Genomic DNA, 12,482 nt, shown 5'->3' on the forward strand with positions numbered 1-12,482 from the left:
CACAAAACTAGTCTTAAGTAGCATGAGTACATTTGTAGCAATAGCCAAAAATACACTTTGGGTCAATTATTGATTTTTCTTGTATGCAAGACTCATTAGGATATTAAGTAAAGATCATATTCTATGAAGATACTTTGTAAGTTTCCTACCGTAAATATATCATTATTAGTAATATGCATTGCTAAGAACCTCATTTGGACAACTTTAACTTTTGCACCCTCAGGTTCTAGATTTTCAAATAGTTGTATCTCAGCTAAATATTGTCCTATCCTAACCATACATCAGTGGAAAGCTTATTTATTTAGCTTTCAGATGATGTATAAATCTAAATTTTCAAAACAAACTGACCCTTGTGACTGGTTTTGTGGTCCAGGGTCACATATGATATATAATTGTGATTTTTCTAATAAAAATGGTCATTTGTGTGTTTGAGCCAGTTTTTCTGTTGATTAAAGGGGACATTAATTTTCCACATGTTGGTATGAGTCTTTAGGGTCTTCATGAAATGTCTGCTCTGCAACATACTTTGGTTAAAATTCCTCAATGGTTGTGTAAAACAACACCTTTTACTAGGGATGCACTGAATGTTCAACCGAAATTATTACAAAAAAAAAAAAAACAAGTATATGCAGTCCTGCCAGGTCTCGCACTTCCGATTAAAGAGCACTCAGTCAGTGAAGAGCGTCAGTGAATGACCTGTCGCATTTTTGCATTGTGAAAAATGGCAGCAAATAGCCTGGAATTATGCTTTCAGTCTGAATAGAAATCTTATACAGTATTACAGTTTGTTGATCTAAAATGGTAATTGTGCATTAACAGCTTGTCGGTATGCAAATGCGCGTTCGGAAACTTATTTACACCACATTTTCTTATTTTGGTCGCGCATGCAGACCTGCGGATCGCTTATGTGCACCCCTGATTATAACATTTTCCTTTGCTCAGCAAGGCTGAATTTATTTGTACATTAAAAAAACATGTCTGGTCGGAGCCAATAGCCTTGTGGGCAGCGCGCCGACATACAGCACCATTGCGCTCCGGGCGTCCCATGTTCAAATCCCAACTCGAGGACCTTTTCTGATCTGTCTTATCACAATAAAGGCAAAAATGCCAAAAAATAAATCTTTAAATAAAAAAAAAACAAAAAAAGAATATTTTACTAACTTATTAATTTTAAGTTAAATCGTGCTTTGTTGGTAGGCTATAAGGTCTACTAAAATGTTAAAAATTGTTCAGCGTTAAATAAATATTTTTAGTAATTGATTTTTTTTCTTTGAAAAGCAAGACAAAACTGTAAAAAGCAAATATTGGCTATTTAATTTCTGCAATGGTGAAAAAAATTGGCAAAATACATGGGGGGAAAAACAGGAAAAACCATGTTCGGTAATCGGCCTTCAGCCCAGTGTGTAATTTTGTACGACCTCGGTCAAGAATTTTCATTTTGGTGCATTCCTACCTTTTACCTTGTCAAAAACAGCTGTTCACAGCGACCCGGTTCAGTGCATGCCTCTTTAAATGATAATAAGCTACCGCTCACTCCACCCCCCTCTTTTGTTTTTTGTGTATTCAGTGGTGCATTACCATCAAAAACAAAAATAAATCCACTGCGTCCTCAGTGGCTCTGATGTCGGAAGAAAATAAAGACTCTTATGTTCACTTTTACATCCAACTGCAAACCACCTGCATTGCTTACGAGATGTTGTTGTTGCTACAGCTGCTCGAGCGTGGAGAAAATGGCAGACAGCGTTCAACAGGCTGAGGGCGGAAATATGCTAATACAGGACAGTCTGTCAGCAGTCGTGGACGGGGCTTCATACTGCTCAGAAAATCAAAATGCTTGATAATTCAGACTGTTTAGGTTTTTTGGGGATTAAAAAAAAAAAGTGAATGGATTTTTATTATTGTAGGGTGGTTGTGTCCACACACTGCTAAGACACATTTAAATGCAAACACCATGTAAAAGTGAATTTTACATCCAATGTCCACTTTAACGGATAATACTTCTCACCTTACAAATGGTTATGAGACACTGTGATGTGCTTAAGCAAAACAGCCACTTTTTTTGGAATCAGTATTAGATTTCATTCAGCAAATATGATGCAGGGCAGTGTAATTCTACATTTATATAAAGAGTTAGCGACTCATTCTTACCGACTCATCCTCAATCATGGCTGCAGAGTCAAAGAAGTCTGGTCTTAGCTCTGCTCTCTCCCGCCTGTTCCTGGATGGAGGCTGCATAGAATTTAAGATCATGAGATTGAGAAATTCTGTCTATATTAAATCACGTAAGTACTCCGAGATGCTTTTATTTGCTAGGATCATCTGATTACCAGATCAATGACCATGGTGTCCTCGAATTCCTCACTCATGTCTTCCAGCTGACCTCGCGACGACATCATGACATCCTCAAAGATGGGCTCTGCGTCGTCCTCCATGAGCCCACGTCTAGATTAGAAACATCAAAAAACATTAAAAACAGCAAAAACATTGTCAAACATCCAACACTTGTGTCTCTGGTTTCTCCACATACACAGTCTGTCGTACTCCGCTACGGGCCTTCATGTAGTTCATGGCTGTGCGTTCTTTCCTGTTCACCTCCTCCATCTTCTGCTGGCCGAGCCAGGACATCTGCATCTGAGGACTGACCAAGAGGAAAACCATTTAATATTACGCACATAACCGCTGACATAATACAACCAGTGGTGTTACTGTTAACTTAAAGCAAAGCTATTAAAGATTTGGTTTTGATTGTAAAAACTGTTGCCGTTGAAGACACAGAAGAGAAGAATTTGTTAAATGAAGTGGTTATTTTTGTTTTCTTTGCGCACAAAAGGTATTCTTGTAGCTTCATAACATTACGGTTGAACCACTGATGTCACATGAACTATTTTAGCAATGCCCTTACTAACTTTGAGGGCTTTGAACATGTCAGTTGCGTTTGATGTCTATGAAGGGTCAGAAAGCTCTCGGATTTCATCCAAAATATGTTAATTTGTATTCTAAAGATGAGTGAAGATCTGACAGGTTTGGAACGACATGAGGGTGAGTAATTACTTACTTATGGACGTAGTCGGATTCAGAGCCGGGCTCAGAGTTCTGCTCAGGGAGGTGCTCAGCAGCTTGCCGAGGGTTTTCTCGGAGCACGGTGGAGGTAAGCTGGGGTGTCTGCAGGGCTCCGGGGGTCTGTAGGGTGTCGTTCCTCATCATCCAAGAGCTCTCCACGCTCTCCTCTGCAGAACCACGACACCACACACAAAACAGCCCATGACTGCTTACTTTTAGCCATCTTGGTCAACTGAACCAACCCACAGGCCTCCCGTCTCCTATCAGTATGACTACATCTACTGGCATCCTCACCCTCGATGCGTTTCTTGTGCAGTGGTGGACGGCCCTTCTTGCTCCGTATGGATCCAGCTTTGCTGCTGCTGCTGCCGCTGGTGATGGACATGCGATCTTCATCTCCACCCGTCAGGAGAGAGTTCCTGTAGGAGATGAGAGGCAGCCAGATGTCCTCCCGCCTCTCCATCATCTGCTCCGTCATGAACTTCTCCAGATACGAGTGCCTGAGACAGCCAAAGAGAAAACACAAAGATATGAACATATTTTTATTTAATAATATAATTCTCTTAATATACAGTTGAAGTCCAAAGTTTACATACACCTTGCAGAATCTGCAAAATGTTCATTACTTTACCAAAATAAGAGGGATAATACAAATTTTTGGTTAAGTGATAGTTGTTCACGAGTCCCTTTTTTGTCCTCAACAGTTAAATTGCCTGCTGTTCTTCAGAAAAATCCTTTAAGTCCCACAAATTTAAGCCGGGGGCGTACACTTTTGACCAGAATGAAGATATGTACATTTTTCTTATTTTGTATCATATTTTTTCATTTAGTACTGCCCTTCTGAAGCTGCAGAAGATACTATGTTTCCCAGAAGACAAAATAAGTTAAATTTACCCTGACCTTCAAATTCAAAAAGTTTTATGGATCTCTTAATGGATCATTTCTCCTTCTGAAGCATCAGTGAGTGGTTGAACCTTCTGTAATAGTTGCATATGAGTCCCTCAGTTGTCCTCAGTGTGAAAAGATGGATCTCAAAATCACACAGTCATTGTTGAAAAGAGTTCAAATGCTCTTGCACAAAATGCACAAAAATGCTGAGAAACTAAAGAATTTATGGGACCAGAAGGATTTTTCTGAAAAACAGAAGGCAGTTTAACAATTCAGTACAAACAACTATCACGAAAAAAACAACAACTGTGGATCATTCAGGTAGCAACATAGTATTAAAAAATTAAGTGTATGTAAACTTTTGAACGGGGTCATTATTATTCATTCAACTATTATTTCCTCTTGTGGACTATATGTAAACATCTTTTATGTGAAATATCTCATTTAATAAGCCAATACTAAATAAAAATTAACATGCATTTTGAATTATTACTTATATTGGTTAAATAATTAACATTTTGTAGATTCTGCAAGGTGTAGGTAAACTTTTGACTTAAACTGCAATTCTTAAAAAGGTTTAGAGACCTGTGATACACATCTTTTTTACACATTATGTAAAAAAATTACAGTCAGTCACAGTCTAAGCTTAAGCACATGAGCCTAAAAGAAACATTAAACCAATCTTTGGTATTTAACTTACACTGTTTTCTTGTCTTGGCGAAGAAGCTTTGAGGAAAATTCACAGAGAACCTCCAGGAAGGCCAGATTTGGAGGGGGATACTCTGGTCCTTTAGGATTCTGATACTTGAAGGCGAACTCAATCCCATCTCTGAATACAGCAAACATATTTGTGAGAGGTAGAATGAAGAAGAGGTCCATATGATGCTTGATTAATAATTCAAATATTAAAGAGAAGTTACTTGTGCAGTGTGGCTACAGCCTCTCTGGTCTTGATCTGGTCCAAGCCAAAGGTGAGGGCAAAGCGACGGGCCAACTCCTTAATGCCGCTCACATGAGATGAGGTCCTGTCCAAGTTCGGCCCCTGATCCTGGATCAGCTCATTAAAGAGCTGAAGAACATACAAAATAAGAGGATTAGAATTATCAAGATCTGAAATTATGTTGTGGATATCGTGTGAATCTAATGCTAGAATATTCTTCAAAATGGAGGCTGTCATCTCACCTGCTGTAAGCTCAGGATGAGCGTCTTGGCACACAGTATCTTGTCCGTCTGTCTGGTCTTGCTTAGAGTCTCCTTGATTATGTCTCCATAATCATTGTAGTACTACACATGGTTTACAATAAGAAGTTCAGCAGTGTGATAAAAATTAGGAAATTTAGGAAAACATGTTTAGGAAAACATTCCAGGATTTTTCTTCATATAGTATACTAAAATTTCTTCATATATATACTTTATTAGGGATCAGTGGGTTGAACATCCAAATTGTAGTTTCAATGCAGCTTCAAAGGGCTCTACACAATCCCAGCCGAGGAATAAGAGTCTCATCTAGCGAAACAGATGGCCATTTTCAGAAAAAAAAAAAAAAAAGTATATACTTTTCAAAATCATCCACATCGTTGTTTTACCTTTTTCTGTAAAGGGAGTTTGACTTTCTTTGTGTGTATGCTTTGTAAACACTGGGTTGGTACTTCTGCCTACATCACATGTGACCTTTCCAACGTGATTACGTAATGCGTGAAGTCATGGACACAGAGCTTTATTAGAAAAGGCAAATCGTTTTGCCAGACAAGACCTTTATTCTTCGGCTGGGATCGTGTAAATCCTTTTGTAGCTGCACTGAAACTGCAATTTGGACCTTCAAGCCGTTGGCTCACATTAAAGTCCACTATATGGAGAAAAATCCTGAAATGTTTTCCTAAAAACCTTAATTTCTGAAGAAAGAAAGATATGAACATATTGGATCTCTGCTGTTTAGGTGATAATTGGTTTCCCTACCTTCATGTAGTGTTTGAAGATGTCTGCAGCAGCAGGCATGTCTATTATATCATAAATGATGAGCTTGCTGAAGGCAGCTAGAAGGTTTCTCCTTTTGTGTAAGGCCTCAATCTTGTTAGCTTCATCCTCCTCATCACCCTCTGGGTAACAAACATGAAAATACTTTTACACTTCAAAACATTATTGAAAAGTCTCATTCACTAAACAAGTACAGTTGAGGTCAAAAGTTTACATACACCTTGCATAATCTGCAAAATCTTAATTATTTTACCAGAATAAGAGGGATCATACAAAATGCATGTTATATTTTTTATTTAGTACTGACCTGAATAAGATAGTTCACATAGAAGAGTTTACAAAAGAAAATAATAGTTGAATTTTTAAAAAATGTCCCCATTTAAAAGTTTACATACACTTGATTCTTAATACTGTGTTGTTACCTGAATGATCCACAGCATCTTTCTTTTTTGTTGTTTGTTTAGTGATAGTTGTTCATGAGTCTCTGAACAGTTAAACTGTCCACTGTTCTCAAGAAAAATCCTTCAGGTCCCACAAATTCTTTGGTTTTTCAGCATTTTTGTGTATTTGAATCCTTTCCAGCAAATCCAGCAAAATCAGTATGATTTTGAGATCCATCTTTTCACACTGGGGACAACTGAGGGACTCAGCAACTATTACAGAAGGTTCAAACACTTACTGATGCTTCAGAAGGAAAAATGATCCATTAAGAGCTGGGGGTGAAAACTTTTGAACAGAATAAAGATGTGTACATTTTTCTTATTTTGCCTAAATATTATATTGTTTCATTTAGTACTGCCCTTCAGAAGTTACAGAAGATACTTACATGTTTTCTAGAAGACAAAATAAGTTAAATTTACCCCGACATTCAAGTTCAAAAAGTTTTCACCCCCCGGGTCTTAATGCATTGCGTGTCCTTCTGAAGCATCAGTGAGCGTTTAAACCTTCTGTAATAATTTAATTTTTTTTCCATTATTCAGGCAGAATTTTATTTATACTTTTAATAGTGTTAATGACAGTACATTTTAAAGTTTTAAAAGTTTTACTTTGTAATAGGGCTGCAACTAACGACTATTTTAATAGTCGACTAGTCACCGACTATTGAAACGATTAGTCGACTAATCGGATAATTATTCAATTTTTCTCAAATTTAGCATGAGATTGCTTTAATTATGTGGAAAAATATAGTAAACACAAGAAAGAAGGGGGTACTTCAATGAAAAATGCATATTTTGCTGCTGATAGGCCAATTCATACTAAAAGTAAATAAAAATGCCCTGTCTAAAACCAATTAGGCACAGTGCTCGGTCAGTACAGACATAAATGCATAAATTAAGAAACTCTATAATTTTTTAATGGACAGGCACATTTGTTTTATAAGAAAAAATAAATTAAAATCAAGTAAACATTTTCTTCCTGTAAACCATCAGCAGCAATAAAACAGTAAACAAAAATGTATATCCAAAACAAAACGTATTGGCTTCCATGTTATTTAAATCTTACCGAGGCCAGCCAAACTCCGTTTCATTCAACTGTCCGACGTGCTTTCTCTTTAAATGTTCGTGCATCACAGAGGTGCTGCCGTGATGCGCAAGGACTGCTTTACAAACCATGCAGGTAATATTTTAATTCGCCGTAGCAGGCTAAAATGCTCCCAAACTTTACGCCTGTTTCATACATACTCAGTCTGCAGTGCGTCTACAGTCCGTGTGCGTTACGTATGCGGTGCAGAAGAAGCACAGACTCGTTTTGCTTTCACACAGAACGCATTTGCAGTCCGTACACTGTGAACGTTCTAATCCGTTAACATGGGTGTGGAAAAAAAAACGTACTGCAGACGGAGTATGTGTGAAACGGGCGTGTTTTGGTACGCGCAGCTGCTGCGTTGGACGCCGCCATTTCTGTATGTTATCGCTCAGCATAGAAGCTGCGTATGTGCGACTCTCGGCAGAAAGATGCCTCACTCGGTTGTCTGGCGACAACATCGACAATGAAATTCATTGTCGACTATTTCTATTATCGATTTTTGTCGACAACGTCGACGAATCGTTGCAGCCCTACTTTGTAATATCTTTTCCCTTCAAATTTACAATGTAATTAACATTGTCTCTAGACTGACCCATGCTCTGATTCTCATCATCCTGGTCTATAAACACATGGTCTAGGATGAAGTTGAGCAGCTCGTTCTGTAGGGTGCTGTCTGGGTTGAAGACCAGAGGTTGCAGACCCTCTCTGGACCCTGTGGTGAGCTGGTGACTGAAGATCATCAGCAGGTCGCACAGCAGCATGAACGCCTGGAAGAACAGATGGAAAGGTGAAACAAACGTATCATGAATGACTCTTGCACAGACACATCTTTCCTGAATGCAAGGACGAACGAAGGAGCTCACCTGCTCTTTAACCGGCGTGTTGACATTTGTTAAACACTGCTGACACACAGCTAGAAAAGACTTGACAACCCTCCGTAATGCTAGGAGATCATCCTGAAATCAAAGAAAATGTGTTTTTTATTTTGGTTGGAAGTTAAAATGATCAGATAATGAATATGCCTCTTATACATGTTCAGCCTAGTCACATTCAATATAGGATAAGATCACAAATGTAATGTGAGGGGGTTGCCGAACAGCTGATAATGAAGTGAAACACTGCAAATTGTACTGCATCAAATCGGAAGGTAAAACATTAAATAGATGCCTAACTTACCTTGGATGGAGTTCCCTCTGTGATCTTCACAAGCTGCCACAGTATGGAGTAATGAGAACACTGAAGAGCCTGTACTGCTATCTACAAAAACACAATGAAACACACTCAGTGAGAACCAGGACATTGTGTGATCTAATGAAATCAATGATGCAGTGTCATAGAAGAGAAGAAATTGTTGAAATGTTGTTTTCTTTCTATACAAAATTTATTTTCAAGATTTTATAAAATTACAGTTGAACCACTGTTGTCACATGGACTATTTTAACAATGTCCTAGTACTTGAACATTTCAGTTGCATTGCTGTGATCAGCTCAGGGTCAAAAAGCTCTTGGATTTCTTCAAAAATATCTTATTTTGTGTTCTTGCAGGTTTGGAACAACATGAGGTTGAGTAATTAATGACAGAATTTTCATTTTTGAGTGAACTATCCCTTTAATTTTATATTGAAATGTGATTTTGACATGTTCTTGATAGGGTTTTATGATATTCCCTCATCTCATATCTGAAACAGACGCACCTGCTCTGGCATAGAGCCCTGCTCTATTCCCGTCCTTAGCAACCTGTAGCAGTTCCCAAACAAATCCCATCTGGTCAAGTCATGAGCGCTGATGGGGAGGAGAGACAGACACATTGCTTGTTCATTAGCACTTAACGATTCCAAGTTGTCCATTTGCACATGATTTAACAAGACAGCAACATACTTGTGAAAGGCTGTGAGTCTTTTAAGAGTGGAAAGAACATTGTAGATGTCATCGTCATCCGCCTCTTCCCCCTGTTAATTAAGAAGACATTCAGAAATGTTTGATCAGTGACCCTTGCATAATTCTATGAATCATACACAATTGTTCACAAAGACACGAGGCTGATTAAACAATGTCAATTATGACCCTTTACCACAAAACCATAAGAGTCATAAGAGTCTTTATTTTTTAAATTGAGATTTATAAATAATCTGAAAGCTGAATAAATACAGTGAGGGAAAAGATAATTTGATCCTCTGCTGATTTTGTATGTTTGCCCTCTGACAAAGAAATGACCAGTCTATAATTTTAATGGTAGGGTTATTTGAAAACTGTGAGACAGAATAGCAACAAAAAAATGCAGAAAAAAACGCATTTCAAAAAAGTTATGGATTGATTTGCATTTTACTGAGTGAAATAAGTACAAAACCCTTTTTGGCAATCACAGAGGTCAGACTTTTCTTGTAGTTGGCCACCAGGTTTGCCCACATCTCAGGACGGATTCTGTCCCACTCTTCTTTGCAGATCCTCTCCAAGTCATTAAGGTTTCAAGGCTGACGTTTGGCAACTTGAAACTCCAGCTCCCTCCACAGATTTTCTATGGGATGAAGGTCTGGAGACTGGCTAGGCCACTCCAGGACCTTAATGTGCTTCTTCTTGAGCCACTTTGGCTTTGTTCCCTTGAGCATGTCCAGCCTTGTGTAGGTCTACAATCTTGTCCCTGACATCCTTGGACAGCTCTTTGGTCTTGGTAATGGCGGAGAGTTTGGAAACTGATTGGTTGCTTGCTTCTGTGGACAGGTGTCTTTTATAAAGTTAACAAACTGAAATTAGGAGCACTCCCTTTAAGAGAGTGCTCCTAATCCCAGCCTGTTACCAGTATAAAAAACACCTGGGAGCCAGAAATCTTGCTGACTGATAGGGGAACAAATGCTTATTCCACTCATTAAAATACAAATCAATTTATAACTTTTTTGAAATGCATTTTCTGGATTTTTTTTTGTTCTTATTCTGTCTGTCGTTGTTAAAATAAACTTACTATTAAAATTGTAGACTGGTCATTTCTTTGTCAGTGGGCAAATGTACAAAATTAGCAGGGGATCAAATAATGTTTTCCCTCACTTTAAGTTTTCCATTGACGTGAGGTCTGTTGAGATAGGGCAATATTTGGCTGAGATATAACTATTTGAAAATCTGGAATCTGAGGGTGCAAAAAAAGCCCCTTTACAGTCCATTTTGATATATATAATCTTCAAAGTTTTGATATATTTATGTTAGGAAATGTACAAAATATCTTGTTGGTCTTTACTTGAGACAAAAATTATCATTTTGAATCATACAATGTATCTTTGGCTATTTCTACAAATATACCGTGCTACTTTTGTGGTCCAGGGTCACAATTGTCATTTCAGGGTAAAACCTTCCTTCAGATTTTTTAAAAAGCTGTCTCCTGTTTGTTAAACTGCAGTCTCAATATCTCTTGTAACTGATTTAATACTTAAACAATCTCTCTAAATCTGTCCGTCACCTCCACAGAGCCCTCACCGCCTGCAGCAGCTCCTCCACCGAGTGGTTGAAGCGGTCGGCCAGCTCATCAATGAGCTGACTTCGGCCAATGTCCACACGGTTCATGATGGTGTACTCCTCACTGCACAGGATGCTGTAGGTCTTACTGCAGGCCTCTAGCACTTCCGTGTCTGTGTGCTTCTCCACCACAAACTTAATCTGCTTGAGCAAGGCCTCCAAGTGCTGGAACATTCAAATTCAGTCTATTAGCTTATCGTTTAACATGTATATTTCGTATTTTCCCATTTTCTGCATTCAAAAATAAGGTGGATTGAGATTCAGCTGGAGAAACTGCTTACCTTCTCCATTCTCCCAGCACTGTACACATCCAGGTCAAAGTACTGTGGGATCTGTAGGAGGTTGGCTACTTTTTCTGCATCCGCCTGGTACTGTAGGCAGAAAATGGTTTTATTAGCATATAACTGACTGGGTTATGATGTATGTAAACTTGAAAATAGAATACTTTTCATCTTACTTTTGAAAGTAACATTGGAAGAGCCATGATGAAGTGCTCTGTTAATTTGTTTTTGTCATCAATCTGCATCTTCCTTTCCTTCGCTGTCAAGACCTGCACAACAAGATTGATGAACAAAAATTTGTTTTATAATAAAATGATGTAGCGTGTGTAACTGTGGCTTGCTGACTAAAAGTCTTACCCTTTTCCCAGTCCCTCTCCCTACAGGTGGATGGGCCTCAGCAGCCTGACGAATCGTACAGACAGTGAGCTCAATCAGAGAACTCTCCTGCCTGTCTGACAACACTGAAGACAAACAGTCAAAGAGAAAAAGACATGCTTATGTTGCAGATGCATAAATATGTATTTAGCCATTTAGAAGATGAACGACTGAAAAATGGCTCACATATAGGGGAGATGTGGCACCTTTTAGTACAGTGTATATTTCTTTGGGTGAGTGAACTGAGTTTTTTTTAATGTCGTATTTTTAGTAAAAAAAAAAAAAATAACCCTATATGAAAAACCATAAAATTAAACATATTCCTGTGATGGTGAAGCTGTTTTTTTACCATCCATTACTCAAAATTGAGTTTCATACACCATGAATAAATAAGCTTTCCATTGATGTATGGTTTGTTAGGATAGGACAATATTTGGCCGAGATACAACTATTTGAATATCTGAAATCTGAGAGTGCAAAAAAATCTAAATATTGAGAAAATCGCCTTTAAAGTTGTCCAACTGAAGTTCTTAGCAATGCATATTACTAATCAAAAATTAAGCTTCGATATACATTTACAGTCGGAAATTTACAAATAACTTCATGGGACATGACCTTTAGTCAATATCCTTATGATTTTTGGCATAAAAGAAAAAAAATCGACAATTTTGACCCATACAATCTATGTATATATCCACGGCTACTTACGACTGGTTTCATGGTTCAGGGTCACAATTAGTGTTTGGTCAGAGCTAAACTCAGCAGGACACTGGTCCTCTAGGACCTCTAGGGAGTTGAAGAGGCCTGCTTTACAGCTACATTTAAACAAACCATTTGGAACATAAAGCAATTTAAGGAATAGTTCACCTAAAAATGA

General features: G+C 38.1%; 1 protein-coding gene across 1 annotated transcript in view; it reads right to left on the reverse strand.

Moving 5' to 3' along the window:
- stag1a (STAG1 cohesin complex component a) overlaps nt 1-12,482 on the reverse strand; it is a 59,847-nt gene that overhangs the window by 1,190 nt on the left and 46,175 nt on the right. The window contains exons 16-33 of the mRNA XM_073848152.1: nt 11,588-11,691; nt 11,407-11,499; nt 11,231-11,320; nt 10,911-11,114; nt 9,327-9,397; nt 9,143-9,230; nt 8,626-8,706; nt 8,313-8,405; nt 8,042-8,216; nt 5,905-6,044; nt 5,131-5,232; nt 4,869-5,017; nt 4,649-4,777; nt 3,355-3,560; nt 3,056-3,227; nt 2,528-2,638; nt 2,328-2,442; nt 2,149-2,229 (exon numbers count right to left, since the gene is read on the reverse strand). Coding sequence (XP_073704253.1) covers nt 2,149-2,229; nt 2,328-2,442; nt 2,528-2,638; nt 3,056-3,227; nt 3,355-3,560; nt 4,649-4,777; nt 4,869-5,017; nt 5,131-5,232; nt 5,905-6,044; nt 8,042-8,216; nt 8,313-8,405; nt 8,626-8,706; nt 9,143-9,230; nt 9,327-9,397; nt 10,911-11,114; nt 11,231-11,320; nt 11,407-11,499; nt 11,588-11,691 — 2,204 coding nt within the window. The remainder of the gene's footprint in view (nt 1-2,148; nt 2,230-2,327; nt 2,443-2,527; nt 2,639-3,055; nt 3,228-3,354; nt 3,561-4,648; nt 4,778-4,868; nt 5,018-5,130; nt 5,233-5,904; nt 6,045-8,041; nt 8,217-8,312; nt 8,406-8,625; nt 8,707-9,142; nt 9,231-9,326; nt 9,398-10,910; nt 11,115-11,230; nt 11,321-11,406; nt 11,500-11,587; nt 11,692-12,482) is intronic.

The sequence above is a fragment of the Garra rufa genome, chromosome 10, assembly GCF_049309525.1.
Source record: "Garra rufa chromosome 10, GarRuf1.0, whole genome shotgun sequence".
In the NCBI taxonomy this organism is placed as follows: Eukaryota; Metazoa; Chordata; class Actinopteri; order Cypriniformes; family Cyprinidae; genus Garra; species Garra rufa.